This window comes from Rhinatrema bivittatum, chromosome 12 (assembly GCF_901001135.1).
Source record: "Rhinatrema bivittatum chromosome 12, aRhiBiv1.1, whole genome shotgun sequence".
In the NCBI taxonomy this organism is placed as follows: domain Eukaryota; kingdom Metazoa; phylum Chordata; class Amphibia; order Gymnophiona; family Rhinatrematidae; genus Rhinatrema; species Rhinatrema bivittatum.
In genome coordinates this window covers 47,892,371-47,907,390 of record NC_042626.1, presented here as the reverse complement: position 1 = coordinate 47,907,390, position 15,020 = coordinate 47,892,371, and the positions used below count along the sequence as shown (strand labels likewise).

Sequence of the window (15,020 nt, the reverse complement as noted above, 5' to 3'; positions counted from 1 at the left end):
GTGTATGCAAGAATATAATACTCCGTTTTAGCCTTAAGACATGATAATTAAAGCAGGCAGCACTCGGGATTTAGGTAACAGCGAGCGACCGTTCCTCCCTGCTACTGGATGTGTGGCGCAACCCTAATTAACAGCTCAGCACAGATGTGCTCACCTGTAGAGTCTTTTGCTCATAAAATGGATTGTCCCCAATGAATAGGAAATTATTCCAATTATATTTGATAATATTATATTCATTTGTAGGAAAGAGACTGCAAGATATTGGAGAGATCTGCCTTTGCAGCCTCCTTGGCTGCAGTGTGTTATGGAAAAGCAAAATCTTATCACTTACTGTACAGAAAGGATATCTTCCCGGCGTCCTCTCTTTTCCAAACTGAAAAGCCTTGGGTTACACCAACCCAAGGCTTATAATTTGTGCATTTCTTAAAATCAGCCTCCTGCTATTCCCTGGCTCCATCAAATGCAAAAAATGTTTGGAAGAGATCCAGAAGCTTCACAGCACTGTACACATTGATTCACACAATTTATATATCCCCCTCCCCCAAAGAGCTTACATTGCAAATCTGAGCACAGACAGGTGAGGCGACGTCTTCAAGGGTTGCACAGAGACTTTTGCAAGATGGGGAGAAGGGGAGCAGAGATGAACAGAATCTGGGCCTCCAGGCGTGCGTGGCTCTGAGTTCTAATCCCACCACCATCCCTGCCAGCTGAAAGCATGGGGGGGCCACATATACAGCAGTGCTGCTGTGATACACGCCGGGCAGAAATACCGAGGATGTGCTAAGGGCAGAAGGGAAGGTTTCAGCAACCACAGTCTTGCTCCGACAACATCAGCTTCAAAAGCCAGGAGCAGGCCCCAGCGTTTTAATGTACGACAGAGTTAAACAGCAAATGCTTGCAGCCTAGGGACAATTGTACATTATTGTCTGGAAGCAGCTATTTATACATGAAGAACAGGCAGTTCTCCTTTAAGCACCAGGCGCACCAATTCCGGCCCACGACAAACGGCAGGGCCCCTTCCTATCTCCCACGAACCCACAGAGCATCCGAGATCTCTCTTACCTCAGGCGCATGAATAGGAGGAAGGCAACGAGCAAAGCCACCAGCGAGATGCAGTGTCCCAGGTAGTTAATCACCACAGCGATATGATAATGCACTCTGCTCTTTTTCTAGTGAAGAAGAACACATTTTAAAAAAAAAGCAGTCTTAGTAGAGTCATTTTCCATGGTCTCTTTTTTTTTTTTTAAAGAGGGGGAGGGAATTTGCCACTGTGTTTACTGCTCAGCATCTCTCAGGGGTCACAGGCAACAACAGGGCCTGTTCCAGCTTCCTTACAGGTCACCCTCGGCCCATTTTTAACTGGGTCTGCCTTGATCTCTTACTTAATTTAGAAAAGGCTCGAGCAGTGGCAGTACAAGCTCCCGCCCCCGAGCCATCCAGTGTGGGAATGAATTCTATCTACAATACATGTAAAATATGTACTCTTTTGGTCTGCTGGGCGGTTTCCGTGCTGCTCAGCATTGGCCTATCGGGGAACCAGCTCCGGCAGCCGCCGTGGGGCATCGTGCACGTCATCCCCAGGCGGTTTTCCCATTACCTATGTTCTCCCTGCCGCTGTCTCGACCGTCCTCCTCAGCCGAGATGCACGTAAAGCCGACTCATTTCGGCGCCCGGTAAAAATGCGCCATGTAGCCGCCGTTGAGTGTCAGGACAGAGCGGCAGCCAGGACTTCTGGTAGGGGTTGGGCCCATGGACACCAATTATAATTAGGGCTTCTGATTTTAGGTTTTAACCAATAAATCCAGATACCCCCCCCCCCCCCCGTGTGAACAAATTAAAATAGGCATTTATTAGAAGAACTCTGGAAAAATACCACTTCCCTTAGTGTTCTCCCATGCCTCCTTTGCCTACCCTGGATCCTCCGCCGTTTTTATGCCTTGTCCATGTTAACGACTGCTCAGCTGCATAAATGCATGCATTTGGTTCAACCGGAAAAGGTACCCAACAATAGTACCTGTACCACAAAACACTGATAAACACTGATTTTCGGTAACCCCAACGAACCCCCTAATTAACTGGAAAATTAACACCTACATTTACAATTTATAAACGCCTAAAATCAGAAGCCATAATTATAATTAAATGTGCCTGTTAAATATTCCTCACGTTGTCTCTGACGGCAAATCTATAGCTTTGAGTTGATGAACCGTTAGTGTTGCGAGTACGATCCAGCAGCTGGGAATGTTTACTCCAGAAAGGATGGGGATTTGAGGGGATTATTCGCGCTCTTGAAAAGGTCACTTGATAGCTCAGTGAAGCAATCTGCTCACACAGGGCCACAATGGACAGGTGGCACGGTCAGAAGTTAGAGAAGGGGAAATGGATTTCATGTCACTTTAGGAAGGAATTGTGCTCTGGTTCCGGTGCCGACAAGGCTGTGAGCCAAGGCGGCTTGTTGCAACATCTTTGGCCATCGTTTCGCAGAAAGATAGGGACAAGAAAGGAGGAGGTGTCGATGCACTTCAGCCCAGGGAAGCAACGTCACGAGTACTCACTCGACTAATGCCGCGCCAATAAACATTTGTGCCGTGCCCATTCCTGTCCCGTCTCCCATGAAACAGCTGAGCCTTTGCACAGGAGGACTGAGGGATCTTGCAATGCCTTAATCCTGCAACAGCAGGGATGCTGTCAAGATACTCAGTGCTGCTTTGCAAGGCTATTCTGACCCCTTTTCCTCTCCTGCACAATGCCAGCAATTACTTTTCATAGCTCAGAGTGTGTGTGTGTGTGTGTGTGTGGGGGGGGGGGGGTTACTGTCTGCTATCCTCCTCAGTCTGTCATATTGTGTGTCTTTCTTTATTAGCTTTGACTTCAGAGGCCTCCTGATCCCAACTCCACCACCACTCAGATCTCCTACTTAACCATCAAACACTTTTCCAAAAAATAATAAAAGAGCTGCCATCTCTCTCCTTTATCACAATTCCTGGTTTCAAAGGAGGAGAAGTGGGTGGGGGAGAGCATGCAGTTATTAATGAAATGACCCGATTCTTACCCTCTCCTAACTACAAATGTAATCTCTGAATTATTGATTAGGCGGCTCTGAAGGAATGGCAGAAAACTAATCATGCTTGACAGAATCCTTTTTCCCCCTAATCTTTCTAATTTCATATTTCTGTCATACTAGGTCATGGAAGCAACGACACAAAATGATCAACTGGGAATTAGCTGGAAATTACTATGCCGAGGGGCAAACCGTGACCTTATAGAGAATGCCGGCAGTTCCAAGGCAAATGTGGTTTTGAAACTGTAAGGGTGCTTTGAGAAGGCTTTTCTATGAAACAGAGTAGTTTGGTGGCAGTGAAAAAATAAAATCATTACAACAATGAGTGTGCACTGATGAGGCTTGAAGGAATAGAGATTGCACTGATCAAACTTCCAAGAATAGCCAAGGGTGCTGAAATGCTAAAAAATATGTTAAAGGTCAAAAAGTATGTTAAGCGTTAATATTGAATTTCATTTCTGCCTTTTGGGCTCAATTTACAAGAAATCGTATGACTTACAAGAATCCAGTTTTATTAGCATATATGAGATAAAATTATAATGCCAACCAATTAGGAAAATGCTATGCAAACAAACTCTTTGGTGTGTAAGTTAGAGGCAGTGACGTATTTAACTAAATGAAATGGCTCAGAAGAGCTGAGCTGGCATTTACTCTGCATCGTTTAGTAAGCACTGTTCCTATTATAACATATCTCATAAAAAAAGACTAAAGATTTCTCTCTTACTGGCTGTAGGTAATCAGTGTTTACTAGCACCCACAACAGAATGTGCAGAAAAAACAGAAGTGGTGCAATAGATATCCATGTGTTATTAATTAGTTGGGACCTTAGATCAAGGATCCGATCCAACCACTGCCATAAAATGTTTCCTTCAGCAAATTATTTTTTTTAAATCATGCATCCCAATAATATCTTTGTAGCTTGGGGCACGGGGTGTGTATGTGTGTGTAAAGTGATGTCAGTACCTGTCACAGGTGGGTAGGGAAGGTTAATTATGTCAGGCTCTGCTTAGCTAAAAGAAAGAAAAGGGGGAGGGGGATTGGATACAAAGGAAAATGGGAAATGGAGTTCAGTGAACTATTTATTTGAAAGGAAACATGCTGCACTTCCTGAGTCATTGAGGTCCAGCTCCTCTTCCTCCCTCTCCAAGGGCCTTATTCACCCTGGTCGTTTCCCTGTTTTATGCCTATGGAAGCTCCCTTTACTCAATGCTACCCTAGGTCTCTAGGGCAGTGTTTCCCATATGTTATAAATGTATACTGCCTTCCTTAGACATGGTCCAACTCAGAGCAGCTGGATCATGAGAGCAGGGCCACCTTATGGCTGCAACCCAAGGACACCTCACTGAAACCCAGGCTGACATTGTGGGTAACCCAGAACTGCTGCTTGTACTTCACCCCCCAAAGTCAGATGAGCCATGGAGACAGCAGGAGAACAAAATCAGCAGCAGTTCTGTCTGTCTCTGTCTATGTGTAAGCACACATGTTAAAGCTGGCAGTGTGGGCCAGCGGCCATCACACAGGGGCCTCAGTTAACATCAAAAGCCACTGGAGTGCCACTTCATTGTGATGGGCCAATCTCTGTCTCCTTTGGTTTGGAAGTTTGGACGAGCGCCTGGTAGAGCTCTCAGTGCTTCTCCCTTGGTCACAGGAGTCCTCTCTGTGTCTGTGTTCTGTCTGTCGAAGTTGTTGCACCACACATCTTTGTTAAGGTCTTGCAGCTGTGCCTCGGCCCTGGGAAACACTGCTCTGGAGAAAGAGTTCCTCATCCAGCCTGTGATACTCTGTTTATAGCAGGGAGAGCAGAACAGAAGCTGAAGCACTTACACTATGGGGGAAACTGAAGCAGCGGTGAATGGAGGGGGAGAAGGTTTTACCTGCAGGAATCATCATCCCTTCTACTTCAGGGGGTTTACGGGCTCCCACTGGGGAAACATCTGTAGTAGCATTGAGTAAAAGGAGCAGTTCTCACCTCTTCCTGCAAGATTTGCCAACACTGCCAGTAGTTCCTCTCCTCATACTGTTCCTGCAGGATCTCCTCCTGACACTGGGAGTAATCCCTCCCCGCTCAATCTCTCCCTCCTCTCCTACCACCTCATACCTCTTACTGCAGGATCTTCGCCTGACATTGGCAGTAATCCCTCCCCCCTCAACCACTCCCTCCTCTCCTCTCCTTCCCTCATACCTCTTCCTGCAGGATCTCCTCCTGACACTGGAAATAATCCCTCCCCCCTCAACCACTCCCTCCCTCTCCTACCACCTCATACCTCTTCCTGCAGGATCTCCTCCTGACACTGGGAATAATCCCTCCCCCCTCAACCACTCCCTCCTCTCCTACCCACCTCATACCTCTTCCTGCAGGATCTCCTCCTGACACTGGGAATAATCCCTCCCCCTCAACCACTCCCTCCTCTCCTACCACCTCATACCTCTTCCTGCAGGATCTCCTCCTGACACTGGGAATAATCCCTCCCCCCTCAACCACTCCCTCCTCTCCTACCACCTCATACCTCTCCCTACAGGATCTCCTCCTGACACTGGGAGTAATCCCTCACCCTCAACCACTCCCTCCTCTCCTACCACCTCATACCTCTTCCTACAGGATCTCCTCCTGACACTGGGAATAATCCCTCCCCCCTCAACCACTCCCCTCCTCTCCTACCACCTCATACCTCTTCCTACAGGATCTCCTCCTGACACTGGGAATAATCCCTCCCCCCCTCAACCACTCCCTCCTCTCCTACCACCTCATACCTCTTCCTGCAGGATCTCCTCCTGACACTGGGAGTAATCCCTCCCCCCACAACCACTCCCTCCTCTCCTACCACCTCATACCTCTTCCTACAGGATCTCCTCCTGACACTGGGAATAATCCCTCCCCCCTCAACCACTCCCTCCTCTCCTACCACCTCATACCTCTTCCTGCAGGATCTCCTCCTGACACTGGAAATAATCCCTCCCCCCTCAACCACTCCCTCCTCTCCTACCACCTCATACCTCTTCCTGCAGGATCTCCTCCTGACACTGGGAATAATCCCTCCCCCCTCAACCACTCCCTCCTCTCCTACCACCTCATACCTCTTCCTGCAGGATCTCTTGACACTGAGAGTAGTCACTTTTGCTTGCCCAGGTGCCATTGCTGAGACATTCACGGTACACGTTACCTGTCAGAAAACAGAACATGCTAATGAACATCTGGAAACCCATTACAAATCTGGCCCTTAGGCCAGGTGGGAGGATGTGCACCTCTGCAACTCCCTTCCCTTTGCATTTTAGAACCAATCAGATTAATAAACAGAACAAAGTCGGACAAAAGAAGCTTATTCTTTGTGGTACAATAACAGAGCTTAGGTCTAAGCTACTGAATAAGTGAGTTATTCAAAAAGAGAGTCATTAATTCACAAAACTGTGACTTTAAACTGAAACTGATTTGTTTACAGTGGTTTGTTTTAATCATTGTAGTTGCTTTTTCCTTCAATACAATATCGCTTCACAAACTGGTCCAACCTACAATCCTTCACTACTTGCTGTATGATCTGTTAAGGGAGTGCCCAGAGTGAGACAGATGCTGCAGTGCATAGGGAGATGTATGACCCCGTTCATTGGCATTGGTAAGACCTCACCTAAATATTATGTCAATGTCTGATGGCTGACCCTCCATAAGATGGGCTGGAGGTGGTCTGAGAGAGGCTACCAAAATAGAGCAGGGTCTACCCCCCCTCCCCCCAGGGAAAGTACAGGAGTTCTTGATCCCTGCCTAAAGGGGTGGGCAATTTGAAAATAACCAATTTACACAGGGAAATGTCTATTGACCACCTTAAAGAGCTCTTGAAAATTGTTCAAGGCAAAAACACATATGTCTAAGCAGATTTACAAAAAAAAAAAGTCACTGAAGTGACTATTCAGCTTTGATATCCCCCCAAAATTCCAAGATTTGGGTGGAAAAAACGTCCAATAATAAGATAGCAAACAGAAACTTCCTGTTGGGTATGCTTGAATGTGGATTTACAGGCCTTTCCAAGTTCAAGGCAAGTGATATTTCAGGTACAGCTGTTGGCAGATATTTCCCCTTCCCAGAAGGCTTACAATGTTAGGGGCAGATTTTCAAAGGCTACGCACTTAACATACAGGAGTTGTAAAAATTTCATGACCAGTGTTGCATTTAGTGAGCAGAAATTGAGACCCTTTCTTAGATGCATTGTGTATCAACATAGAGAGATGGGGTGAATCGGTATTGTAAGGAAAGCCTAGTTGGTAGATATCTAGAGATCCCACCATCACTCACCTATTCTATCTGGGAAGCAAACTCATTCTCCCATCTGCTTCTTAATCTTCTACTTCTCTGTACATATTCCTTCACCATCCAGGAAGAATTTAAACTTCTATTTGTCTCTGTTCACCTTATGGGCATTAGGGGTGTGCATGGAAAAAAAACCTTTTTTTGTTTTTTATTTAATTTTCCATTTTGCTTCGCCTTTCCATTGATTTTGTTCATTTTGTTTTTAGTGAGTGCTATAGATTACAACACATGCTATTTTTTTTTACAACTCACATACTTTTACTCTGTGTTTATCTTTTTCTTAAAAAAAAAAGGGGGGGGGGGATAGTTGGTTGAGATCTCAAAGAGTCTGATTCAACATTTTCAAAGGGAAAATTTAAAGGGAATTCAGAGTAAATGGACAAAACTTCTTGTTTTCTATTTTAAAAAAATTGTTTTCTTTCTGGATTGAGTTAAAATGGAAAACATTTCTCTGCCTCTTTCAGTCTGCTCCTGGCTTGAACGCTTGAAGGCCTGAAATAGATTTCATGGGGAGGTGCTGACAAATGCCAAAGAACAGATTAACAGTGAATGTGAAAGGTAAGGAGACGTGACAGAGGACAATGTCAGAGATTAAGGGCTCCATAACCGGACAGGAGTGTAGGCATCAGATGTTGGCAATAGGGATCAACTTATTGGGGTGGGGGAGGACAGTTTGATGTATTTCTATCTAATCCACCAAGGACATTTGTTAACCCTAGAAAGGTACTGGAAATTTTGTAAAACTGGCATTTTACCTCTCCTTTGGGATTTCAGTTCAATCAGAATCTGCTTGTACTGGGCTACATCACTATGAACCTTCATTTGAAACTATTTGTGGTTTTTACTATTTTATAGTGGCCCCTTCTAGCCTAGCCCAGCCACTGCAATGGGCCAAGGCCATTAGACCATAGCTTTCTCCAGAATTTGGTACATGTGCATCCTGAGTCTGGTCAATAGCTGTCACCATTGCACAATGACTGAAACTCACATTCTCTGGGGTCTGTGAACACTGCCTGACACTGCCTGCATGGCGTCTTCAGCCCATGCTGGCCAAGGAGCAGAAGCTGTGTGCAGAAACAGATTCCAGATCTCCCACACAGCAACACTGCCGCTAAGTCACCAGATTTCCCAACACTTTCATTATGAGGCAAAACTGGCCTCTTTTCCTTCTCTAATCTTTATTCCTCCAGCAAAGCCCAAAGAATCTCAGAGCTTGCAAATATTGGTATAAATGTTGATGTAAGCCACTGTTTTAATTCATTTTTTTTCCCTGCCTGGCTAGGGTAAAATAAATTACAAAGGACATAACCCCTGGTTACTTCTCTTTTGAAGTCAGAAATGCAAAAGTAGAACAGCAAATGTTCCTTTGAAGCTTAGGGAAGAGTTATTATTACTTCATTGTGATGATTACCACCTGCTTTTTGATGTCCCAAGGGAGCTCCTTTGGCTGGAAGCCAGTACTATATTATTTACTAAACTACATTGACACCAAGTGTACATTACTGGGCAGGAGAAGATATAGAATTTATTCTAATTAACCTTCTAAGAAACATTATTCATATTTGAACTGATGAATTGTAGGCTTTTGCCTCAGAGCTTGAATGGGTGATAACTGCCTGGAACCAATGAAGGGCAAAAGATTGAATACTAATGAACCTTGTTAATGTATAAAAGCTAACAATGTTTTGTTTAAGGGAGAGAAAGAGAGAGAGAGATAGATGTAGCAATAAAGTAAGGCTTTAATTATAACTTCCAGCTGACTGCTTTCTTATATAATAAAAAAGAAATGCAGTTTCAAGTAGCTGGAAGTTTTCTTGTAGTCACTATTTGAAGAAAAGTACGTATCCAGCAGTACTGAGACAGATAGCTATTTGTTATTTTGTAGTAAGGGAAAGGAAAGTGATTTGCAGATATTCCCTGAATATTTTATTACAAGCTAGATGAACAGTATTAAGAATAGTTGCTTATATACTACTAGTGTTAGGCTAAATAAGTTGAAGAGAATTTGCAGAAGATTTGCTGTGAGTTTATTCAGGATAAAAGGGGAATTTTTATACTTTATTTTGGAGAAGATTTTCAGATCCACGCTGACTGCTGGAAAATATAGTCAAGGCATCTGTAACTGCTTAATCACCATCTAGACTCCAGAGGAGTTCATCACTCTAAAATATTCTATAATCACATGAAATTAAACTGAGATTTTTTGCTAATATTCTGGCCAAAATTTAGATGGGAATTTTGATATTTTTCTTGAAAAGAACTAAGATATAGGACAGGATATTGATTTTCTGTTGTAACTTACAAAAAGCTAATTTTCTTAAATTTTCCTCCTATAGGGCCGGATTTTAAGACCAACGCGCAGGCATAGATTTGTGGGAGCAACCCGGTGCACACAAATCTACGCCCGATTTTATAACATGCGAGCGCAGCGCGAGCATGTTATAAAATCCGGGTTCGGCACACACAAGGGGGTGCACACTTGTGCACCTTGCGCATGCCAAGCCCTAGGGGAGCCCTGATGGATTTCCCCATTCCCTCCAAGGACACTCTGAAATCGGAGTGGCCTCGGAGGCAACTTTCTTTCCACTCCCCCCCCCACCTTCCCCTCGCTTCCTCTACCTAACCTGCCCCCCAGCCCTACCTAAACCCCCCCTAATCTTTATTATTGAAGTTGTGCCTGCCCATGCCAAGTGCCGGCGCGCGATCCTCCAGCCTAGTGGATCTTCGGAGGCCTCTGGCCATGCCCCCACCATGCCCCCACCCACTCTCCACCCCTTTTTCAAGCCCCGGGATATATGTGCATCCCGGGGCTTGCGCGTGTCGCTGGGCCTATGCAAAATAGGCTCAGCACACTTAGGGCTTTTAAAATCTGCACCATAGAGTATAAGAATCCTAATATATTATGTAGATATACATGCACTGATTCTGTTTGCATTGCTTGCAATAATATACTGTAATACAATGTGTGCTATTTTATTTTATGTTGTTTTTACTTTCTGCCTCATTCTCTCCTCCCCACCTCAAGAGACCTTTTAGTTGTGAAGGCATGCTGCACATGCTTATTCTAAATCACTCAGCTGGGAGGTGGAGTTATTTATGTGGCCTCTCCCATTCATGGGGGCTTACATTGATGAATCATAGATGAAATGTAAAATTCAAGCTAAGATCACAGAGGAATCCTTACAGGATTCAGGACATGGAGAGGGTGATCCCTTTCGGAGGATGAAATAGCAGGAAGACGGGCCCTCTGACAACACTTGGCTGCACAGACCCACGCTTTTAAAGATAAAGGAGCTTGCAGGCCAGTGTAAGGACACTGGCATTCAGGGCACTTGTAAACAGGATTGGTGCCTGTGCCTAGAATCAGAGCCTGTAAGGTCATGAGGGCACTCATATCCCTTACTGCTAAGCTACACCAGAACAAGGGTCTTCCCCTGGTTGTGACACACTGCAGACCTCTAACTCCGCCCTCAGCTCCTTGGCTGTAGCATAATGCAGGCCTCTTCATCCCTCCCCCTATTCCCTAGCTGTGGTATTCTGCGGATGCCAACTGCCCCAGTTTTGGGCTGAACACTCCAGTTTGTTTGACACTTTGCACAATAGTAACCAACACTGCAATCTCCGGTCAAGCTGTGGGGCAAAGCAGTGTGGGTGCTAGGAAGGCAGCGTCGCTGCACAGTACTGCCAGTCAGAGCCCGTAGGCCTCTTATACCAATTCATGTGATTGGACTCTAAGTGGCCAGCACGGCAGCAGAGAAGAGCACATGAGAGAGGCGTGTGCAGCGGCAGATGTGCTTTCACTGCGCCACCACCTCTTCCCAGTGTTATGATCACATCCGCCAGGCCGGCCCAAAGGAGACGAGCGATCTCGCCTTCTCCCAGTGCTATGACTGCATCGCTGGGCTCACTGACCTAAAGGAGAAAGCGCTTGACTTCTCCTGCTATGATTATAGCAGGAGAAGTCAAGTGTACTATTACAGCTATTCTATATTTTTATTATCTATATAATCTTTCCTGTTACTGCATTTAACTGTTTTAATGTATTGTTCCTCAGTTGTTAACATACTGTTTTATGTACAACGCAATTGCGTATTTTTCGTTCTCTGTACACCAACGTGATATCTCTGATGAGCGGCGGTATATAAAAACCAATAAATAAATAATAAATAAATAAATAAATTATACTTGACAAGCTGGCTGGTCTGAAGGAGAGATCCACCCCCTGCTGGGAAGGAGGGACTGGACTGCGGTGGCCTCTGACTCTGGGAGCCAGTAGGGGGGTGGGAATGGGTATGTTGCTGGGCAAGGAAGGAAAAGCAGAGGTGGGGAAAGAGAGGGGAGGTCAGGAAGATGCTGAGCAGAGAGAGAGAGAGAGAGAATAAAGGGAGGATGCCAGGTGGGTAAGGGGGATTCTAAAATGTTCCTTCTGGTGCTCCTGCTCTTTACTCAACTGAGAGAGCTCTGGTATTTTCCCATTTAGGCCATCAGGACAAGGAGCAGTGACATCAAGGTAGGACCTTCGTCCTTGGGCTCAGAGCACCCCCCGCCCCCCCCCCCCCTCCAAATTTTGTCCCTGAACCTGAAGTTTGGGGGGTGTCCTGTCATGGTCTGTAAAAAGCTGCTAAACCAATGACACATTGTCCACCTCTTTGCCCATTTACCTGTCTGTGCTATGCTCTACACCTCTCATCCTGTTCCTATGGCATCACATGCTGCAGGCCTCACTCCCCTCCAGCTCCCAGACCTTGGCACATTGCAGGCCTCTCCCCCCCCACCACCACCCAGCTCCCAGGCTGTGGCACGCTGGAGGCCTTTCTCTCGTCTCCCTGGCTGAGGGTCTCTTCTCTGCAGGGACTGAGCTGGCCTCCCTGCATGAGGGCCACAGGGTCTTTTCCTTGGCTGCAGTATGTGCACATATCTCTCTGATTTCCTCTCAATTTGTGTTCCTTCTTTCTCTGCCTAACTTACTTTCCTTCTTTCTGTCAAACTGATCCTGCTCAAGCTAGTGCCGACATATGACCCAATCCTGAAAAACGTTACCCCATTCCACTGTATTAGAGGCCTTTTAAAATTAAGAAAAAAAAATACACATCCTAAAATGCAGTGGGATGGGGAAAGAAACCAAGACTAACTCAAACACACACTAGCTGCTGCCAGTGCATAAGGGCAGCACCTCCGGGTCCCCACAGTCCATGCAGTTGCCCCATGACTATTGTACCTCATACCCTATTCAATCTCCAGTCACTGCGCTCCCTCGCCCTTATCCGTCTCAGACACGCTTGAATTATCTCCCAGGTTTGATTCCCACAGTCTCTGCTGGTAGGAGATGCTAGCCACCCTGCCAATGATCATGCTAGCTCAGGCAACACTAACACATGGCGAGATCCGTCAACCGGACCCGTGACCTTGAGCCCCATAATGATAACAAAACACAGAAACTAATTGCTTTTCACCAATGCATCAGTCACTGGCAGAGTTATGTAAAGATATTCACGGTGGAAGCTACAGAAAAGACTCACCAGTGGTGTTGTACTGGACTCCTTGGAAGTACTCAGGGCAGGGTCGAATGACCATCTGACCCACGGCACTCTTCGGCCAGCAAGTGCCGATCATGTCTATGGATGCATTGCAGTACAGTCCTGGAAAGACAAATGCATGGGCTTATTAAATAATAAAAGCCCCAAGTCCACTCAGTGTCAGCGGCAGAGCTGGGATTAGAAGGAGGCACGGGGAGAGAAAGAGCACAGTAGTTTTCAAAGGGATCTAGGCAGCTAATGATGGAGTTATCCAACTAGATCCCCCTCCCCCCCCCCCGCAAGGAAAAACATGTGGCCCGTGCAGCAGCTAATAGTGGAGGTGTACTTTTAGCAGCATTTTAAAAGGGCCATTGTTAGGTCAGGGGAAGTAAACTACATGCAAAGAATAGAATTTTCATATTTACACAAACCCTCAAACGAATAGCAGGGTATAAGGTACATGAGGCCCTTTTCTACCTTCGTATGTGTAAGCAAAATTTCAGAGAGAAGCTACCCGGGTCACACGCAGAATCGGTGACTAGTCCTGAACTCACGCCCCTGAACTTTTCCTGAGCTGTGGTCTTCTCCTCTGCCCTATTGTGTTTTATTTACTCAGCGATTTAACGCGAGTGTCAGACCAAGCAATAATGTGACATTCTTACACACACCAGCCTTCTACAAAATATTGTAACATTTATCTGTACTTTATTCTAGAAGCAGAAAGGCTGGTGGCACCTTATAGAGTAACAGATTTATTGAGCCATAAGCTTTCGAGGACAAGAGTCAACTTCATCAGATACATCTGATGTCCTCGAAAGCTTATGCCTCAATAAATCTGTTACTCTATAAGGTGCCAGCAATTCAGTGTCAATTGTGCTATTACAGACTAACACGCCAACCCCTCTGGAAGTCTTTTTTTTTTTTTTAAATTTACTATTTATTAGCATTTAAATCATTTTACAATGAATGAATGCAAGGAAAACATTACATATGTCAGTAACGTATTGTCAAAAAAGAACAAAAAAAGAATGGAAAACAACAAGCATATGTTAACCTTAGGTCTACAATAGGAAAGGTAAAAAAAAAAAAAAAAAAAAAATTAGAAAAATCATCCCTAGAAGAAAAAAAAACCTGGCCATATTAATCAAATCACAATTTTCTTAAAGAGACATATCAATGACATACCTCCAAAAACATGATGCCCATGTTAAACCTGATCTAACTAAAGAAATATCATCATTTAGTACTTCTATCCAAAAGAAATTTCTCTAGTTGGAAAGGATCAAACTTTCCTTTGGTTAAAATAAAATACAATACAATACAATACAATACAAGGGAATTAAAAATAATAAGATGCCCCAAATGCATGGCCGGTGCTTCCATTAGGCAAACTAGGCAGTTGCCTAGAGCGCCAAGATTTTGGGGGTGGCAAATTCTTGCTGGTTTGAGGTCTAGAGGGGTGCTGTACCAGAGTCAATACTGTTAAAGGAGGGAGCGCAGTGCTGGAGCCACTGCCACCAGAAGTTACGTTGGGGGAGGAGGGGTGCATGACCAAAGGTTTGACTAGGGTGCCAAATATGCTTGCACCAGCCCTGCCCAAATGCCACCGCTTGCTGCCTCATCTGAAGAAAAAGCTTTTCTTTTCACTGAGTCACCTGAGAAACATCAGGGAACATTTGAATCCTCTGTTCACAAAAAGGAGCTGCTCTATATTATTTCAAATTTAGGATAGCCTTGAAGACTCTTCTTTTTATGCAAGTTATCCCTGACAAGACCTTAATCTGATTGTGCAATGATATTGGTTATGTGATTTTTTTTTGTTTGTTCTTTTATTATTTTATTTTTGACTCTATATTTTAAATACTATCTTTTAAGGTTATATATTTCTCAATTCTTAACATCTTATGATTTGCCCATGCTTTGGCATGTCTTTTGTACCTATGTCTTACCTATTTATTTTATTTTTTGCTATTTTTATTTTAAGATTATGCAGTTTGCTCAATTATTACTATCTTATTGGTTCTTGTTTTGGCTTGCTTTTCATCACAGTTATTTGCTCCATTGTTATTTTACTGTCTTATCCTTTTAATGCTTTTATTTGGGTTTTATTTGTTTATGTTTACTTATTTATATCTATGTTATTGGT

At 44.6% G+C, this 15,020-nt stretch overlaps 1 protein-coding gene across 1 annotated transcript in view; it reads right to left on the bottom strand.

Annotated features, from left to right (window-relative positions):
• The window catches only part of LOC115073633 (corticotropin-releasing factor receptor 1-like), a 246,210-nt gene that overhangs the window by 179,219 nt on the left and 51,971 nt on the right, over positions 1-15,020 (bottom strand). The window contains 3 exon segments of the mRNA XM_029572234.1: positions 1,063-1,169; positions 6,137-6,222; positions 12,878-12,997. Of these exon segments, the coding sequence (XP_029428094.1) occupies positions 1,063-1,169; positions 6,137-6,222; positions 12,878-12,997 (313 nt within the window).